Below are 20,822 nucleotides of genomic sequence, written 5' to 3'. Positions count from 1 at the left end.
AGTTGGTAAGACAAAAGACAGGCAGGCAGAGGGAAGGTGTAGTGTAGACGGAGCCGTGGCAAAGACTTATCTCCCTCAGCTGACTGGGGCGCGTGCGGGGAGCCAAGACGAGACCCTCCCCTGCCCACAACACAAACAGGAGCTGCCAGGCACTGCTAAGGGCGAAGTGGGTAGTATTTTTGTCACGTTTTGTTCTGATATAAATGCTTGTGTAATATATAATGTCCATAGAAAATGATTTGGTAGAATTACTAAAATCACATTGCTTGAGTTTCCTAGAGCAGTGCCTGAAGAGTGTTTTGTGTTGCTCCGGCGTAACACCTCTGCTCGAATAATTGTGAAGTTTCTGCCAAGTCAGCATAAAAGCTATTCACGTTTATCCCGTTACTGAATCTCTACACCAGTAAACGACTTGCATAATTTAACTACTGTGCTTCTAGTGTTACATCATTCTCCATTACTTTTTTTTTATCTTATTTTATTTATTTATCTTTTTTTTTTACTTAAGTCACGTCTTTGCATCTGGACAACAACCTCAGAGTCTCTCCTTCTTGGCAGAATATAATGTTTATTTTCAAATCGTGATCCATGCTCCCCACCCTAGTCACTTTGGCTCCCCACCCTAGTCACTCTGGCTTCCCCACCGTAGTCACTCTGCTCCCTCACCTTAGTCTCTCTGGCTCTCTCACCTTAGTCACTCCAGCTCCCCCATCCTAGTCATTCTGGCTCCATCACCCTAACCATTCTGGCTCCCTCACCTTAGTCACTCTAGCTCCCTCACTCTGGCTCCCTCAACCTAGTCACTCTGGCTCTTCCACCCTAGTCACTCCAGCTCTCCCACTCAAGTCACTCTGGCTTCTATATTTGTGCAACAGTTTACTAGGGAAACCCATAAGAACTAAGATTCCATACAAATATTAGATTTTCTATTAGTATTGGAAAGAATACATAGAGTATTTAGCACTCAAAATGTATGAGCACTGAGTCTCCCAATTTAGAATTATCTCACCTGAATGGCTCCTTTGAATGACAAGTCATTTACTAAAGTTTCCATGAGATGCTGAATATTATGAAAATCTTTAGTTCACATAGGCAATACATTGTTCTAGTGTCTCTAATATTCATATAACAGGTTCACATTCAATCAGCTCGCCAAATATATTTTAAGAAGCCAAGAAAATATTAATGAATAAAATTAAGACAGATTGTTCAGTGTTATATACAACTTTCCAGTCCAACAATGAAAATGACAAGACAGTAGAAGTCAGTCAGTGTGACTCCAAGAAGTACATACCTGTGTCCATCATGTGCTGTCTCCATCCTGTGTGGCACCATGTGTAGTGTGTCCAGCAAGCAGTGTTGACCATGAGCAGTGTGCGGGTGGATGTCCAGTGGTCACCAGCTGCCCCGGACCAGTTCCTCACCTGGGGCACTGACCTGCAGCTTTACCAAGTGCAGGATGCTGTGCCCTCAGAGGCGATCCAGCCACCACGTGAGTCTTGCAGGAATTTGTTGCTTCAGCCTGTGCATCAAGATTAATTAAGTGCTCCAATTCTATATATATTTTATATTTCTAATTTCCCTTTTGTTGGTATGACTAATGCCTTATTCTAACTTGAGATTTTCTTCAGGTAAAAATTTATGCAAGAAAAATTTTGTTGAAATTGTATTGCCACTAATCAGAATTTTCTTACTCTCTTTACTAAGAAAAAGTAAGAGCTATGTTTCTGACTTTTTTAAAGTGTAACTATATTCTTGTTTTATTTAGAAGCTACTTTTAAATGACCGCAATTTCTTTCAGGAGTACGCTTAAGTTCTCACTCAGTAGCATCCCTACTGGCCACCAACAATGACATACAGTACATCAAGTGTGTGTCTTGGTGCCCTGCTGTGGAGAATGACCCCACCCACCAGCTACTGGCAGTAGGTCAGGCCAATGGCAAGGTGGCCATCACCAACTTCAGCAAATTAACTGATCCACGTGGCATTAAGGGCAAAGAATTCAGTAAGTGATGGTAATTTGTATGGCTTCCATGTCACATTGCATGTATATTGTGCAGCCTTGAAAGACCTTTTTCCCAGAATATACTTGACACTCAAAGATGTTTGCTGAAGCAATGAAATGACACTCTAGTTGTTGAACCTTTTCTCTTCATCATAGTATTAGTGAGGTTTATATATGTGGTTTGGATGTTTGTGACTATCTGATACATCTTTGTAAAATTCAAATATCTTGCTTTGGGTCAGTGATGTTTTGATGATACTTTGAATTTTACAAATATTGTGAATAATGTTTGTTGAATTTATTATATGCATTTCTCAAGTACAGTGAAGAGATTGAAATTTCATGCTAAAATCCTTTCATGTTTGTAGAGAATTAATTATTCCAATTCTTCTCACACATATTACTTCTGATTATATTGAAATGTTCTGTGCTGCAAGTATCTTAGCAATATTGATGGTACCTGTCGTTCTCCTAGATCCCAAACATGCCCGTCCAGTCAACTCACTGGCATGGTCAAGTCAGGAGCCACAGCTGTTGGCAGCCGGCCTGGACAAGGTGCGCACTGACCATTCAGTCGTTGTGTGTGATGTGACGCGCCCTGGTGTGGCTCCTTCGTACAGTTTCGAACAAAGGAACTCCATCTCAGGGTTAGTAGTGTTTATATTAAAAGAGTTGTTCACTTGTGTTATTATACTAGTTTTATTATTTATTATACTGGTTCTTTTGTGATTTTCATACCAAACTGAGGTGTGATATTTTGGTGCAGAGATGTGCTTAAACCATGGATGGAGTATGGGAATGCAGAGACAGCACACAGCGTGGCCTTCTCCCTACACACAGCCAGAACCCTGATGGCTGGCATGAACAACAAGCAGATCAGGTTATTTGATCTCAGAGGTATGTGCTCTATCTATTTGACCTGACTATGAAATCTGCATTCTATTTAACTTGGTTCAAGCCATGTTTTATTTTACTTTTACTCATTGTTATCATAAAACACTGTAACTATTGGTTCAGAGAACAAGATGTGTGCCTCCACCAACACAAAGGCTGTGTATGGGATCTGCACCGACATCCACAATGAGCATAGATTTGCCTCCTTTTTTGAGAGTCAGGTGAGTAGATTTTCTTATAAATACTGTTGAACTTGAGTTGGTTTTATGGTTTTATTCTTGCTTTGTGTATTTTTTTTACTAATTGTGGCAGTTAGAAAATAATTCTGTCAGTCAATCTAGCCTTTTTCTCCTTTCCATTCTGTCTTTTAGTGTATGGTCTTTTCTAAGTCTGTCCATTTCTGGCATGTCAGGCTTCTCCAAAGTCTCTCTGACTGCATCTTTCCCTCCAATCCCTGGTCTTCCTCTAGGTCTGTTGTCTGTCATTCCCTTAAGAGATCCAACTGTCTCTGTTGCTCCCCATAAACTTGAGTTTTTATTTTGTATATTCTTTCAAGTTCTTGTGCATTGGTAGAATAATCATGAGTTTTATGAAATATTCTATCCTTTTCTTATTTGGACTAATTGCTGAAAAAGAAGTGAAATAGTACATTAGTGTTATGAATCTCAAATAGCAATTGGTGTTGCAGGTGTCCATATGGGATTTACGGAATATTGAACGGCCAGTAGTGAACCTTGACGCCAACAAACCTGTCACTAAACTTTCCTGGTGCCCCTCACGGTGAGATTCTCTGCATAGCTCTTTTTAACATACCATTCACCACTACTATCATTTCCATCATCATCATTTTGAGTGACCAATTTAAATTTAAAAGGGAGTTTGTTAGTTAATTGTGACTTACATAGTGATATGATTATTTGAACATGTTTAGGTCCTTAAAATCTCTTCTGAGGACTTTATTTTTCTCTTCCTCTGTCCCACAAACTGACATTGCTTTTGAATACAAAATGTTCATGATGCTTCATCCTAACAGTAGTATGTACTTATTTTTAAATTCAGGAAATATACAATTCATTTGTCACCTCTCCCTTGTATGTTTTTTTTGTGTGGTTAAGACTTTTCTTCCTTTGACTCTGCTGCTTCCTGCAGAGTTGGATTGGTGGCCTCACTGTGTCGAGACAGTCCCTCGATCCGGCTCCACGACATCCTTCACTACACAGGAGGTGGAGAAGACCAAGAGCCTGCTGTCATAACCCGCTCCATCACACCTGATGCTTCCACTTTCATTTCTGCATTTTCTTGGCACCCAACACATGAAAACAGACTTCTCACTGCCTCATACACAGGTATTTTATATTTACTTTTTTAGCGAATTTGATCAGGATCTCAATTTTTCTGAAGGTAAAAAGTCCTGTGATTTACTTTTGACTTGCACTTGAGTATTAATACTGCCACTGATCTACCCAGGGAAGCTTGTAGACTACAGTGTGCAAGAGAGGATCACTTTGAACTGGTCAGCCACAAGTGCCCTTGTCTGGACCCATGGCAAGAAGACCCTCCAGCAGGTGGACTGTACACATCCTGTGTATGCACATTATGATGATGTTCTCACGGCTATCATGATGCGTGCACAGAAGAAATATGGTCTTCATGTAAGTATGGAAAAAATAAAAATTATTTTAAGAATGTATTTGAGTGTCAATCTGTATGCTGACATGTACTAAAAAGTGTGTGTGTGTGTGTGTGTGTGTGTGTGTGTGTGTGTGTGTGTGTGTGTGTGTGTGTGTGTGTGTGTGAACCACACAACAATGATCCAAATTAATTGATCTCCTGATGCCCAAGAGACTTGCTAGTGTATGATACTCAAACTGTTTATGGCGGGCGGCCCAGAACACGGCTTGTGATCGCATGCTTGCATGCTGTGAGGGTTTGTTATGTGCTTACACACCAGAATACTGTTTGTGAACTGATGCAAAAATTGTAAAAAAAAAAAATTGGTTTGTAAACTGATTTGTTCAGGAGTAGAAACATTCATGAATCGAGGTTCCAATGTTTCATTTATTTAGCTGTTTATGGTTATACATGATACCAAGTGTTTGTAATATATTCCATGACTACAGTGGCTTGCTTAAATTGTAAACGTATGTGACAAGCCTAGGAAGTTTAGTTATCCTCTTCAATCAGGTGGACAATTTGGCCATGAATGGAGAGGTGGCAGGTGACATATCCCTTCGCAATTTGTGGACATGGCTTGATGCAGCCAAGGGTCTGGCCACTACTGGCAATTTCAAGCTGCCAGGAGGAGTGCCATATAGGTACCATGGAGTCTGGTGAGTGCTGTATTGCTTTGCAGATGAAGAAATAACATTAGTGAAAGAAAAAAAAAGACAGTATATCACAATTTCTTGTGTACCATTTATTCTTTTGCTGAATTCATATATTGCAACAGTATATGTTCACCTACTCACTTTCAATATCTCCCTCTTTAAGATTCCCTTTAAAAGAGAATGGCTCAGATAGCCACTGCAAAAGTCTCTTAATCCACTAATTACTAATTAACTATTGATTAAAGCTATAGTATTCAGAGTGGGATTTGAATATTTTGTATAAAAAATTTTAACTTGCTAAGTATGGGTGTTGCAGGAGTCTCTTAACTGCTGGCAACCTGAATTCTGATGTCATTAACCGTCCCTGGATTGGACAAGAAGGTCAGAAGCAACAGTTTGCCAAAGTATTCCGGTAAGTAAATTTCTCGTACTTTAGAATACGCATAGTATGAGTTTTTTGTTTTTTGCTTTGCCTTGGGTTTGGAGTCCTAGGAGAGAAAAATTTTAGGACCTGTCTTATATCATGTTTTCAACCATAATATAATGTAAGGAAATATTGGAAATAAAAACAGTGCTGTTCAGTGACCCCAAAGTCAGTGGTTGACATCTCGGCAGGTCTGTGTTCTTTGCCTCACCTCTGTGGCAAGGCCATTACTTCTGTTTTAGTGCTCCAATCATCCCTTTTGTTCAGCTAGCTTGCTTTAAACATAATTATTTCTGATAAATGATGGAAAAAGTTTTTCCTTCTTAAATATGAATATGTTGCTGTCAACACTGTATTAAAATTTCATGGTGAAATCTTGCTTCTAAATTGGTTTTTATTAGCAAAATAGATAAAATATCACAACCGTAAGTGACCCTGTCATACAGGTAATGCTCAAATATTGGTCATTGAACTAGAATCTGTGTTTTTTGGGTAATGGAAGTGAATCATTACTTTCTTGAAGTGCTTGGCATCTCTATCTCAGTGACTGGCAGAGAAATGTGTGTGTGACGCACTAGACATGCACATAGCGGCATGAGGAAAATAATGATTATGGGTGATTTTAATGGCCATGTGGGATTTAAAGACAAACAAGCAGTGGACGACAATGGAAAGATGATACTCGACTGGCTGGAAATGTATAACCAAGTGATGCTAAACAATGACTTTAGATATATTGGAGAGATAACATGGAAAAGAAATGAACGGAAAAGTGTGATAGATTTTGTGCTAGTTACACCAAAATTGTATTAACCCCATCAGTCCCATGATACATTTACATATTCACTCTGCTTACTATTTGGTGATTTTATACAGCTTCAGAAACTTATGGGGGGTATCAAAATAGTGAAGACTGTGGCCATTAATCTTCTAACCTCCACCTATCACTTATTAACTTAAGAAAGAAAATTATATTGTTAATGTCTGGTATACAATCACAGGAGTGAGGAACGTAGCCGTGCCCTGGAGCTGTGTTCATGGGGGTTTGAGAATGAAAGCCTTTTGGGAAGCTTCTTGGCCCAACTGGAGGCAGCAGGTAGTCATACACGAGCTGCTGCAGCTGCAGTTTTCAATCAGCGCATTAAAGAAGCTGTGCAAATCTTACAACGAGGTGCTGTTAGTAGGAAGTCACCAGAACTTAATTCAACTGCAATGGCTCTTGCTGGTACAGTATGATGAAAACTTATTTCCTTAAGTGAATGAAAAAAAATGACCATACTATAGATATCAGTTAAAGTTCTGAAATTAACCAGGAATTCTGGTTTAGAGTATAAAGCCTTGAGAAGATAAAAATGTGACAAGTGCTTCAGTTACATAGATGCATACAGTTTATATAACTTCACTGAACTAATTCTCTTATTGTTTCTTCAGGATACACAGAGGAGAGGAAGGCGTTGTGGAGAGAGACCTGCATCAGCCTGCGCTCCCAGCTGACTGATCCATATCTGCGGGCCATGTTTGCCTTTCTTACTGATGATGCAGATTCCTTTGACCCTGTTCTGGTGAGTGGAATCTAGCTTCATTACAGTTAGTACTCAATGAAATCTATGCTGTAATAGTATAATAGCATTTCTATGAATTTTATTTCTAGGACTTAAATTATATGAATGCTTTGGTTTGGTTTCATTTTTTCCTCCGAAAAAATTCCAACTTTTCTTTGCCATGCTTCATGTTGTATGAAGGCCAGGGATAGTAGTTTAAATTAGAATGAAGAGGAGGCAATTGGCAGCTTAAAATAAAGTGTTGTTAAGTTGTTATATGGATTGTACTTTAGAATTGAAAGTTATGTTGTTGGCTGCAGGGAGAAGCAGAGATGGCAATTCAGGATCGTGTGGCCTTTGCTTGCACTTACTTGAGTGATGTCCGTCTCATGGACTTCCTGGAGAAGCTAAATACAAGACTCACAGAGGAAGGGAACTTGGATGGCATCTTGCTGACAGGTATGTGGCCTTGAAAACCTTAGCATGCTGATCATTAGCATTTTTACTGTCAAGTTAGTTTTTTTCTTTTTATGTAAAGGATTAGAACTCCAGTTTAGTATGCCAGAAAATAGTAAAAATGTAAAATAAAAACAATTATCCACTGAAATGATCACTGCCATTGAAGTTGCAATATGGATACTTCATTTTCACTTTTATAAAAAGGATGTTTTCATGCATTCATTTGTTGTCAACATATTGACTTTGAACATGGTTGTTACTGATTAAAATCTTTGTCAGCTATGAACATCTTGAAGCCAAAGATACTATGATTCTGTAGAATGTGTGGAGAGAGAGAGAGAGAGAGAGAGAGAGAGAGAGAGAGAGAGAGAGTACCATTACCTTCTTGACAGGTCTGTGTTCAGAGGGGATTGACCTGCTGCAGCGTTACGTTGATCTGACAGGGGATGTGCAGACTGTTGCTCTGGTTACTATCCACACCCTGCAACATGCCATCGCCAAAGACTCCCGTTTGGCACACTGGGTGCAGAGGTGAGGTGGTAGTAGAGGTGTGGTGTGTGCTAGTGTTTCTTCCATAGTGAAAGTTATGTGTTTCTTGGCTGTTACTTTCAATGCCACTATCTTTTACACATGAAAGAAGTACTTTTAGAAGATTTACTTTTCACCTTTTGATGTAACTGAACCATTTTTGGTTCTTACATCTACATAAAGGCTGTGATAGATGAATCTCTGCACATAACTGGAGAATGTGTTTCTTGAAACAGTGATCTGATGAAAGATGTCTAGTGTATATCTGATTCTGCCAGACATGTCAAACACCTTTGTTCACACCTATAAATAATACTAATATGGTTATTTTTATTTATATAAAAACGCAGTTCTTTTGGAAAAAAAGCTTTCATTTTTAAAATGAGAAGTTAATAAATCTGCATTGGTTCAGTTTGCAGTTCTGAATAATATTTATTGTTGGATGTGTTGATGACAAAAACAACTACAGAGCAACTAATAAAAAAATTCTTCAACAGCTATAGGAACTTGTTAGACAGTCTATGTCTCTGGAATGAACGAGCACAGCTGGATGTGATCATGAACGAGAACAAACATGCTGAGAGACCACCCCAGCATATCTACATTACCTGTAACTTTTGCAAAAAGGGCATTACTCCATACATCCAGGCTGCTGGACGACCCAGGAATCCTTATGCCCGGTTTGGCACAGGCTCCTCCAACAAATCAAAGGTAAATCATTGAACATCTTTGTGACGTGTCACACTAATTTAGAACCAAATCAGGTGCTGAGATTCTTGCTTGCTTTTTATAAAAAGTAAGTCATAATGATTGCCATTTTAACTAATAATGCTATTACCTTGTGGAAGCTTAGTGACATTTGACATTTGTTATTTTGTGGCATGAGGCACAATAATAGATTTGTCATATAACTTGTTGATGCCTTAGTGTGCCTTGCAGCGAATAGAGACCATATAAGTTGAGGAGTTGTGACTGCATCCTATCAAAAGTCATAGACTAGGAATAGCCTTCCCTTATGCATGTGCTGCAAGTGTGGATGTTTAGGTTTGTAAGTGGACTCCCTCAAAGTGACCAAAATTGGTATGGATCACACCTTAGCAGGATAAGTAAAGCAAAATTAAAATTAATTGTTAATACAAAATATTAATAGAAGTCAATCTTTCATTGTCAGACTTTTTTTTTTAACTAATTTTAGGTGCTAAGTCAAAAGTTTGAACAAGAGCAACATTGGCTTTGTCATTTCAAGAGATCCATGATGCCATTCTGTACCACACACAGATGCAGGCATGTCCCAATTGTCGCAAGCCACTTCCTCGGTGCTCACTGTGTCTGGTGCACATGGGGACCCCATCAGGATGGGACAGCTCCACCCAGAAGACCTCAGTACAGGAAGATACTGGGGAAGGACCAGCCTCTGCATCTACCAGCAGGAGGAAGCTAAGCCATTTCTCATCATGGTTCACTTGGTGCCAGACTTGCCGTCATGGAGGACATGCCCATCACCTCATGGAGTGGTTCAAGTAAGTATTACAAAACATGTTTGATTAAAGATTATTAGGATGATCCAATCCACACACACACACACACACACACACACACACACACACACACACACACACACACACACACACACACACACACACACACACACACACACACACACATAGTGTAGTGGTTAGCAAGCTCGACTCACAATCGAGAGGGCCAGGTTCAAGTCCCGGGAAGCGGTGAGGCAAATGGGCAAGCCTCTTAATGTGTGGCCCCTGTTCACCTAGCAGTAAATAAGTGGGATGTAACTCGAGGGGTTGTGGCCTCGCTTTCCCAGTGTATGAAGTGTGTTGTGCTCTCAGTCCTACCTGAAGATCGGTCTATGAACTCTGAGCTCGCTCCGTAATGGGAAAGACTGGCTGGGTGACCAGCAGACGACCGAGGTGAATTACACACACACACACACACACACACACACACACACACACACACACACACACACACACACACACACACACACACACACACACACACACACACACACACATACTTCATTCTAAATCTCTCTCTCTCTCTCTCTCTCTCTCTCTCTCTCTCTCTCTCTCTCTCTCTCTCTCTCTCTCTCTCTCTCTCTCTCTCTCTCTCTCTCTCTCTCTCTCTCTCTCTCTCTCTCTCTCTCTTATAGACAGGGTCATTATGTCCCAAACCATTATTAAAAGAATAGCAACAAGAGGAGAAGCCATAATAAGTAACTTCTGACCGTTCAGCTTGTGGACATAGTCTATATATTTATTTTTATAGATGCTGATAACTCCTTTCTTAAATGAGACTGCTAAAACAAATATTCTCTTTCTTACTAAGAGAATGTCAACTTCTAGAATGTATCATGTATATTCCTTTCCAAATCCTTGTCTCTTATGTTCACCAATCTTGTTACACATTACAACATTTTCTTTTTCTTTTTCCAGGGAACACAGTGAGTGCCCAGTCACAACATGCACATGTAAGTGTATGAGTCTAGACACTGTGAGTAAAGTGGCCTCGTCATCAATCACTGTGTCTAAATGAGGTTATGGAAATTTCTATGTGTATTATAACTAATTTAACGTGAGGATGATAAGAGAGTATAATAGAATATGGCTGCTGCACATGTGATGTTATAAATAAAGTAATTTTGTATTTTTTCCAAATGATATCCTTTTTAAGCTTGCTCAAAATGAGTTCTATTTCCCATACATCATTCACCTCTTTGCATCAAACATCTATTGTTAATAAAGATAAACCTTCATCAACTGAGTTTCAATAGCCTTACAGTTTTGTATGAAATAATGTAGACTTAAGTAGTGGTGTTGGATGGATAGAGATTGCCTTCAGAGAGAGAGAGAGAGAGAGAGATGGCAGGAGTGGCAGCTTGGAAGAGATACATGGCATGCAATACGTCTATTAAGGCATACTGTCCTCCAGATAGGAGCAAGAAAAGCAAAACCTAACAGGATAAGTGACCTGTCACTATACATACAACTGAGGATCAGTGGCATGGAGGCTGAAGACATCTGAAGGATATTTTAGTAACCCTTCTAAACTCTTGTCTCAGTGATCAAAGAGCCATGAAGATATAAATGTATCAAAACAGCAAATATCAATAAAAATCCTTCGAAATAACAATTTTTCTACAATTTCATTGGGAGAGAGAGAGAGAGAGAGAGAATTATCAAAAGAAAACCAAAATGATAAGTAACATGCAAAAATGGTTAAGTAGTAATGCTGTTAAGTTCGCAAGGACAAAGCTGTTTGCAAAATCCATTCCCGTGCACTAATGAGCGGGCCGCCGTGGCACAGTGGAACCATGCGCGCTTTGGGGTCCGAGGGGTCTTCAAACGCACGGGTTCGAATCCTTTCCACGGTCGGAGTGTAGCTTGGGCTTCCTCACTCGGGGCAATGGTTTCCTAGCGGGTGGGCTTTGAGATAGGAGGTACCCCAAAAAAGTATCGCCTTCAACCCATAAATTCCCGTGAAAAGCCCACATGGTATGAAAAAAAAGCAATAGATAAAAGTGTCAATTTTCTCCCTTATTACATTGCAAACACATGAATTGATATATAAACCGACTAATACTTAATGAATAAGGAAACAAATAGACACCTCATGCGCACAACAAATGAATTCATGAATAAAAGAACGAGAACCAAATTCACACACACACACACATAAGAGGCATACATAGCAATAAGGAAATGGTATAAGTGAATCGTGACAGTTATGAATCATACATTGCTGGCCGCAAAACAGGGCAAATACTTTGTGTCAACATGCATTTCTTTTCTCCATTTTCTTTGCCTTCATAGCGTCATTTTTCCAAAGAATTACTTACCCTTCCTCAAAATCACCTCAACATTTCCCTCCGGCTCTTGATCATACGCGGAAAAATCACACTACATATATTGTATTTCCTTCGCTTTGTCATACCGCGTCACTCTCCCTTTTTCCTCCTTCCGGTACTCCAGTCACTCTAGTCACCGCTGACCACCCCTTGACGCCAGCACTCCTAACATCGCTACGCCAAACTCACACACTGTCCTCGGGGGTGACAAGGCAGCCTCGCCCTTATCTCTTCACTGTCCGCTGTTGCGTCCTTCCCGTCCCCAAAACGAAGCCTTCGCGGAATCGGTGTAATTATCAGTCTTTATTATTTTCCTTTTCGTCCCTTACCGGCCTGACCTTCTATATCGCCTTTCGCAATCCCGCGTCCAAATAGACTCTGCCGGGCTGCGTCAACATCGCCGACTGTCAACAGAGCGGAGGCCCAAATTCAGAAACAAGGTGGAGCTCGCGGACTGCTCCTGGCGTCTCTCGCCCCCCGAACTACGCCTGTCTTCCGCGCGCGCGCGTGTGTGTGTGTTAGCGCCAAAAGGGATCTTCAGTTTTTCTTACTTTTTTTTTTTTTTTTTTTTTTTTTGAGAGAGAGTAGGGGGTAAATAGATCCATAGTGAGGTCTGGCGGTGGTGTGTTGACTTCTTTCACTTTATTTAGGGGCCAAAGTTCGGGACATTTGGTGGAAGAATAGCCAATGATGCTCTATTCTCCAGTGAGCAACAATACCACCACCAGCAACAATACCACACCCAGTAGCACCATGAACAACAATAACAATAACAACAACAACAACATCAACCAACAGCACCATCACCACCACCAGCATCACTACTACTACTACTACTACCATTACTACTACTACTACAACTACTACTACTACTACTACTAATAATAATAATAATAATAATAATAATAATAAAAAACAATAACAACAACCACTACAACCATTTCTCTTGTCCTCGTTCTCGTTTTGGTACCATTATCATCGTCCTCTTGACTGTCACCAATATTCTCGTTTCACACACACACACACACACACACACACACACACGTCACTTGGAGACACACAGTAAAAACATGTCTAGTTTAAATAATGAATCAGAGAGAGAGAGAGAGAGAGAGAGAGAGAGAGAGAGTGTCAAGATCTTATTTTCTTCTTCCTTCTGTTCCTCATCCACCTCTTTCTTTTCCTCCTTCAGCTCCTTCTCTTATTCTTTCTTCTCCTTTCTGTGCGGCGACACCACAAACTTAAGATGCCGCCGCCGCCGCCGCCGTCTCGAGGAAGTGAAGAGAGAGATAAAATTCAACAAAAGACAACCCTATTTGTCAGGCAAGACGGTATCGCGCGGCGGATCCTCCTTCCCTTACACCCGTCTCTTCCCCTTCCCACAAAACCGTCCCGTTGCTGCCCGCTGGACCTCCGCTGGCCACCACACAACCACAGACCTCACGTAACACAATCAATCAAAACAACACCTTCTCAGACCCCCGCCACCGCCACTTGTACGGGTAATAGACTCAGCAAGGATGGGAATGCGCAGAAGAGGCCGAGCGTAAGTCAAAAGACAGATAGACAGACGTGTGCAGGCAGACGGACAAGCAGACAAGCAGACAAGCACTTCTCAGAAACCACGCATGGTCTGCCAGCCTTGCATTTGTGTGTGTGATGTGATTTAGCATGTACTACGTAACTCACTTGAGACATAAAGTGCATGCGGGGGGAAAAAAATGGAGGAAGAAGGAAAACAATGAAAACTAGAGTCATGGTTGTGAGTTTTAAGAAGTGAGCATTGTACAGTGTGTGTGTGTGTGTGTGTGTGGACACATACACGCGCAGACACACACACACACACACATACACACACACACATACTATTATTGCTACTACTTTTATAATAATAATAATAATAATAATAATAATAATAATAATAATAATAATAATAATAATAATAATAATAATAATAATAATAATAATAATAATTCATCATCTTCATCATGACCATCATAAATAAAAAATCGTCTACACGTTGCCCGAGCAAAGAATGCTGCGATAGGCAATAAATCAATGTTTGACATAAAGAGAGACCCTGTGAGCCTGTCCTGGGAGATGGCAGGGACGTAACAGACGGAAGTTTAGTTACTGGCATGGGAGGTCAGGAATAGACAGCTGACCACGCCGTATCCTTGCCCGGAAGCTGAGAGGCTGTGCATAGTTAATGAGGGTAGAGAGGACATGATCTAATCACGGTAGTGGCTGATACGGTGATAAACATTTGACTGTCTGGAAAGCGCTGAGAAAAGCTAATAATCAAATAGTATTAATGTCATAGTTTTATTCATACAATTTCATATATTACCACAATTACCAACATTTCGTGCCGCCGTCACCCGGAAAATCTTGGTAAAGTGGATTCAGCTGATACTCGGCAGTCTGAGAGCCGTGCGGTGAGTCTGCTGACTGGGCGGCGTATTCCACTGTCTCGCGGCAATGAGAGACACGCCAGCACGACGCCACCACTATGACGGTTCGACACACGTCCTGCTGTGGGTGAGAGGTGCAGTGGTTGATAGGTATGCCTCATTCAGGACAGCCACGTGTAGACTTACTGACTTCTTGCATCTTCCCATATGTCCATCATGTCAGTATTAGGGTCACTTTAGAAGAGACATTTTTTCTCTCTCTTGACTATCGTACATATTTTGTTCTAATCCGTTGAATGATACCACGCAAATGTATTTCTTCACTTGCATGTGTTTTTAAACATCAGTGTCGCTATTTAATTCTCTCAGCAGGGATTGACATCACAGAGGTCAGTGGTGCCGCCTCAGTACTCGACCTTCTCGTCCACATCCGGAATGTAAGACTCCAGGCGACGAACGCAGCCATCTGAATTAGCAATATACACCTGGAATGATTTTTTTTTTTTTTTTGCTTTATACAGGTCATGCCAGCGTGAGGGGATAGATTATGTGTCTTCTCCTTATCTTTTTGTATTGCAGATTTATGTCACACATAATATCGTGAAGCACCTTTCCAGTCTCATCCCTATAATGATAATTTTCCACTGCCACATTCATTGTACACTTTCTCTTATCCCGGATCTCCATGTTACTCCAGGTGGCCTTCAGGTGCAACTCCTGAGTATCACGGCCACTCTTTTCAAAAGGTAAAGGACAGTGTTGGTATGTAGTGTACAATGCTGAGTAACACAAGCCTCGTCTATCGATGGAAACTTCAACTTTGTGAGATGTTGGCTGGTCTTCCTTGATGCTGGTACACTTTCCAGTCACCATATTTGGGAGCCTTGGTCGAGTTTTTATGTTAAAGTTTCCGAATAGTTAGTTTCCAAATGATAATTTTTATAACCGAAAGAATATCTCCTTAAATCACTCCAACAAACTAACAAACTACCTAAAGCAACACAACATCACCACGGTAACAGCTCTCCGTACGCAGCAATATAGTACTCTTCGCACCACACACACACACACACACACACACACACACACACACACACACACACACACACACACACACACACACACACACACACAAGCTGATCAATAGTACATATGATATCAGGGCGGGTCACTGAGGACGTTAAAAATAGGCCTCCAGCAATCTATTTAATTTTTTTTCCATGTTAGAGGGGTAAGAGAGGGGAAAACTGGCTAAATGCAGCATAAAACGAAAAAAAAATTCCACTTAGTTGCCAGTTCCATTGCAGGTCCGAGAGAGTTAGGCCAAAAAAGGATATTGGCGAGTTAACAGATAATCTACGGACATTGTTGCTGACACTGCTTGTGGAGATCAAAGCGATGATATTTCACTTTTCTTTTCTTTGCTTTTAATTCTTCTCCTCTCTCTCCTTTGAAAAACGTACGGATGAAACATACACGGAATGAAATTTGCACTGAAGTAATGACACGTTCGTTCCTGAGCGAGAACAAATCAAGTACTAAGCGGTAATAAACATGAAAAGAAAGAGAGAGAGAGAGAGAGAGAGAGAGAGAGAGAGAGAGAGAGAGAGAGAGAGAGAGAGAGAGAAACTGATAATACACGGAAATGATAACTCTCTTTTCATTCCTCATCATAATTTAATGAAACAATAAGCAATAAAACACACAGCCGGATAAGAAAAAAATATTGAAATGATTACTCACATTTCGTTCCTAAAAACAAACAAAAAAACAAAAAAAAAAAAAAAACGAAGAAAGTAATCAATGTAATCCATAAAAGAAAAACAAAACAAAACTAAACTAAAGATACACGCTGCGAAAAGAAACACCTAATTTTGTTCCTGAGCAGCAGAACCGAATCAAACTCCAAGCGACGAAACGCACGGAAAAACAAAATGCACTGAAATGATCACTTAATTTCATGCCTGAGCAAAATCAAGTCAAACGTTTACCACAGAATATTTCACAAGATGTATTTGCTGAAGGAGAGCGGGAATATAAAACTTATCTGCGCTCCAAAAAATGAAGTAAGACGTGAGCGAAGTAAGACGCGCGTGTGTGTTGGCTCAGGCTAATGCTATATACGATCTTCAAGGCAAGGACCGACGGAGACATGAAAGGAAGGTTACTTTTTCATCTTTGCGGCTCAAGTAAAAAGCTTCAGGACGAGAAAAATAGGCAAATTACTATTTCTGGATGAGAGAGAGAGAGAGAGAGAGAGAGAGAGAGAGAGAGAGAGAGAGAGAGAATAAGACAAACAGCAAAAGAAAAAAAGACAGAAGGAAGAAGAGTGACAATACAAAATAAAAGACATAATTGTTTCATAATAAAGAGTGATGTTGAAAAGAAAAATAAGATCAATATAGAGATTTGGACAACGCGAAAAAACAATAATGAAAAAGAAAATAGATGAAAAAGGTCAAAAGAAAAAAGAAAAGAAAAAGAGACAAGTAGAAGAGATATGCATGATAGTGCTTAACCCCTTCAATATTGAGACACATTCTTAACTTGAGATTTGCGTACGATTAGACGATTTTATTGACATTAGGAAGGGTCTATGGAGTTCAGAAGACTAATGGCCACAGTCTTCCGTATTTTAATCCCCCCATAAGTTTCTGAAGCTGTATAAAATCACCAAGTAGTTAGCAGAATGAATATGAAAGCGTGTCATGGTACTGAAGGGGTTAATGAATGAAAAATCTAACAACAGCTATATTTCTGATTCTCCACCACATCAACTTGAACTTAACTGAACTGAAAATAGAGAACAACAAAAAATCTCTATAACAGAAAGAAAGACTAACTAATTCTTTTTCGGGTCATTCACTTAGAAAAGGCGAACCCCACAACACATGCTAAGGCTCTACTGCATGTTAGGACGATAGAAGGTAAACTCGGGTAATCTTTAACCCCTTGAGTACTGGGACGCATATTTTACCATGTGTTTTGTGTATTATGGGACCATTTTATTGACATTAGGGAGAGTCTATGGAGGTCGAAAGATTTATGGCCACAGTCTTCATTTTATTAATCTCACACACGAGTTTTTGAAGCTGTAAAAAAATGAACAAATAGTAAGCAGAATGAATATGGAAACGCGTCATGGTACTGAAGGGGTTAAGGAATGCAGATGTGTCACGTGACTGTCCTGAAGGCAAGTAAAGCGTGACCGGCTATCACTGTCAGAACTCAAACCTTCATGTTCACGAATATCATTGAAAGACGGAATGGGTTACAGCGAATCAAGAATGAATAAGGAAGGAGTAACGTGTATGTATAGAGCAATAACATAATGAGTAATAGGTACAGAGTGAATAGCAGTGAATAAGATAATAAGTAATAAATACAGATAAATTGCAAAATGAGAATGAAGAGTTAACCAGCACTTTCAGTCTTTCATGCCTTTCGCTGGTAAATTCTGGAACTCCCTGCCTGTGTCTTTATTTCCAACTTCCTATGACTTGACTTCATTCAAGAGCGAGGTTTCAAGATATTTGCCCATCCTTTGGCTAGCTCTATTGGATCTTTAGGGGAAATGAATGAGCAACTATGAATAATGAGGTCAGGAATGCAAGGAATAACAAGTACAGCCAAAATGGATAAAAAGGAATAACTGAACAGCCGAATGAGAACATATAGTAACAAACAAGTAAACAAAGAGTAACATGAAGAATAGTAATAAGTAAAAATGATCAAACGTTAATAATCATCTATGCACACACACACACACACACACACACACACACACACACACACACACACACACACACACACACACACACACACACACACACACACACACACACACACACCTCCTGACCACCAGAGGCCTTGATGCACGAAAGATTTGTTTACACTTGACAACTTAGAATGAATCATGAGAAAATTCACTCACACAAATAGGCTGACAGTCACGAAATGTGTCCGTCTCTCTCTCTCTCTCTCTCTCTCTCTCTCTCTCTCTCTCTCTCTCTCTCTCTCTAGTTAATGTATGCCCAAGGAATGCCAGTGAGGAGGAGGAGGAGGAAGAGGAGAAGGAGAAGGAGAAGGAGAAGGAGAAGGAGAAGGAGAAGGAGAAGGAAAAGGAAAAGGAGAAGAAGGAAAAGGAAAAGGAGAAGGAGAAGGAGAAGAAGAAGGAGAAGGAGGAGGAAAGTAACGGCAACGATGTGAATTGATATTATTGTTATCATTATTATTATTATTATTATTATTATTATTATTATTATTATTATTATTATTATTATTATTATTATTGTAGTTGTAGTTGTTGTTATTGTTTTTGTTGTTGTTGTTGTTGTTGTTGTTGTTGTTGTTGTTGTTGTTGTTATCATCATTATTATTAATATTATCTATACCAAAAACAAGTAAGGAAAAAATTTCGCCCAATTATACTTCAATCCTTCTTCAAAGTACAGACCTACGTACATGCAGCTCTGATTAACTCACAATTCTCTCTCTGATCGCCCGTAGGTGTTCCGAGAGAGAGGATCTACCGGCGATCTTCTAGTTTTCTTTGCTGAATCTTTGACATCCTCCCTGAAGGTGTTAGGTGAAGACTATGGTCCAGCCTTCAATATACCATAAGCTTTTGTTAAGATTTGTTCCTTAATCTTTAATTTCTAAGGTTGCCTCATACAGTTTCCACTTCTGTGCACATTTATGACAAGTTTTCTCTCTGGTCGCTCTGTCGCTGCCCTGGTAGACGGCCACTGTTTTCCTAACCCTATAAATACTCGTGTGCCACAGGGCTTTTATGAGGGTCTTTTACAAGGCTTTATGACGACCATTTAAGTCGTGCCACAGTCAATCCCGCGACCACTACCAGACCAGACCGCGTGGTTATTGCATTACGATAATCAAGAAACACAACTTAGCAAAACAACACAAATATCAATACGTGGGGGAAGAAAAAGAATGCTACGAGTAAATAAAAGACAAAAAGTACATTTGCAGGTCGAAACAACCGCCCCTCTTACTCTCACTGTGTTTCTTTGCTCATTCCTACAATACATGTCTTAACCCCTTCAGTACTAGGACACATTTTTACCTTGAGACTTGTGTACCATTAGACCATTTAATTGACATTAGGAAGGGTGTAGTTTAATCCCGCTATAAGTTTCTGAAGCTGTATAAAACTACCAAATAGTAACCAGAATGAATATGGAAACGCGTCACGGTACTGATGGAGTTAAATGTTTTTATATTTGATGGATTATAAGTAGATCAGTTGAAAATTTCGTTACAATTGATTCTAGGCAGATGAGTTGACACTTCCCGTTTATCTGATTGACCCAAAGTAGATCAGACTTATAAATGAGCAAAACGCTAAACACGAAAGTCACAGCGGTATGTTGCTGAACCAAAGAGAGACCAAGGCCACGCTCGTCTCGCCGACCCTGGAGAGAGCGCTGGGTCGTCTGTTGTGCGCCGGCATTCGCTCACCACAGGTTGATTCACCGGGAGAATGCCATGGAGTAAAACATCAGCAGACATAATGAGTGGCGAGTCTGGTGACCTTAAGGCGAAAATTAAGTCAGTGATGCTCATTTATGACGACAATCACGAAAAAAAAAAAAAATGTGCGGTCAGTGTGTTTTCTTTATTCAACGGTGACGACAACAGCAACGATAGTGAAGGCAACAAACAACAAGCAACTCACACACAATCTGCAGTAAGCAATGATAGGCTTTTCATCGCAAGGAGAAAAAGAAGACGAGACGAAGAAGAAGAAGAAGAAGAAGAAGAAGAAGAAGAAGAAGAAGAAGAAGAAGAAGAAGAAGAAGAAGAAGAAGAAGAAGAAGAAAGCATAACCAGAAGCAGAAGAAAAAAACAACAATAAACAAAACAGCAACAACAACAACAACAACAACAACAACAACAACACGAGAAAATGAAATAGCCACAAGGAAAACACAAACCTATGACTCCCCTTTCACCTCCCTTCTCCTTAATTCCTCCCCAACACAGCATCGCGTTCCTACAGTCCTTCCTGTCACAACACACAGTCGGGACAAGCACCAAGCGACCTATTCACTTGTCCAACACACCGCCAATCTCTCCCACCGTTGGAATAAGGGACACTTCTAAATGTTTCCCGGGTCAACTTCAGAGAGCGGGTTATCCCAATCATTGCCAGTTAATCTCACGGCGGAATCCAGCGAGGAGTGTTGAGCAACTTAATTTTGGGGAGCCCGCAAAGGTCATTTACCGTCCTTGAAGGGAGGAGGAGGAGGTGGTGGTGGTGGTGGAGGAGGATGATGATGAGGAGGAGGAAGAGAAGCAGGAGGAGAAAGGAGGAGGAAGGGGTTATAGTGATGGCAAGA

At 40.3% G+C, this 20,822-nt stretch overlaps 1 protein-coding gene across 2 annotated transcripts; it reads left to right on the top strand.

Annotated features, from left to right (window-relative positions):
* The first annotated feature begins 13 nt into the window (after positions 1 to 13).
* LOC123520268 (GATOR complex protein MIOS-A-like) lies at positions 14 to 10,954 on the top strand. 2 transcript variants are annotated; one of them, XM_045282409.1, is made up of 18 exons: positions 14 to 166; positions 1,234 to 1,492; positions 1,802 to 2,005; positions 2,481 to 2,652; positions 2,772 to 2,902; positions 3,023 to 3,120; positions 3,588 to 3,679; positions 4,049 to 4,245; positions 4,367 to 4,551; positions 5,084 to 5,229; positions 5,543 to 5,638; positions 6,652 to 6,875; positions 7,082 to 7,212; positions 7,512 to 7,650; positions 8,043 to 8,181; positions 8,676 to 8,889; positions 9,457 to 9,698; positions 10,635 to 10,954. In XM_045282409.1, the coding sequence occupies exons 2-18, from the start codon at positions 1,366 to 1,368 to the stop codon at positions 10,732 to 10,734; spliced, it is 2,637 nt and encodes an 878-aa protein (XP_045138344.1). In that variant the 5' UTR covers positions 14 to 166; positions 1,234 to 1,365; the 3' UTR covers positions 10,735 to 10,954. The 2 variants fall into 2 exon arrangements, with proteins under 2 accessions (XP_045138344.1, XP_045138345.1); XM_045282410.1 differs by having other exon boundaries at positions 18 to 166; positions 1,308 to 1,492.
* Positions 10,955 to 20,822: the final 9,868 nt, after the last annotated feature.

The sequence above is a fragment of the Portunus trituberculatus genome, chromosome 46 (genome assembly GCF_017591435.1).
Source record: "Portunus trituberculatus isolate SZX2019 chromosome 46, ASM1759143v1, whole genome shotgun sequence".
Classification (NCBI taxonomy): Eukaryota; Metazoa; Arthropoda; class Malacostraca; order Decapoda; family Portunidae; genus Portunus; species Portunus trituberculatus.
This window is presented reverse-complemented; position numbering and strand designations above follow the sequence as displayed.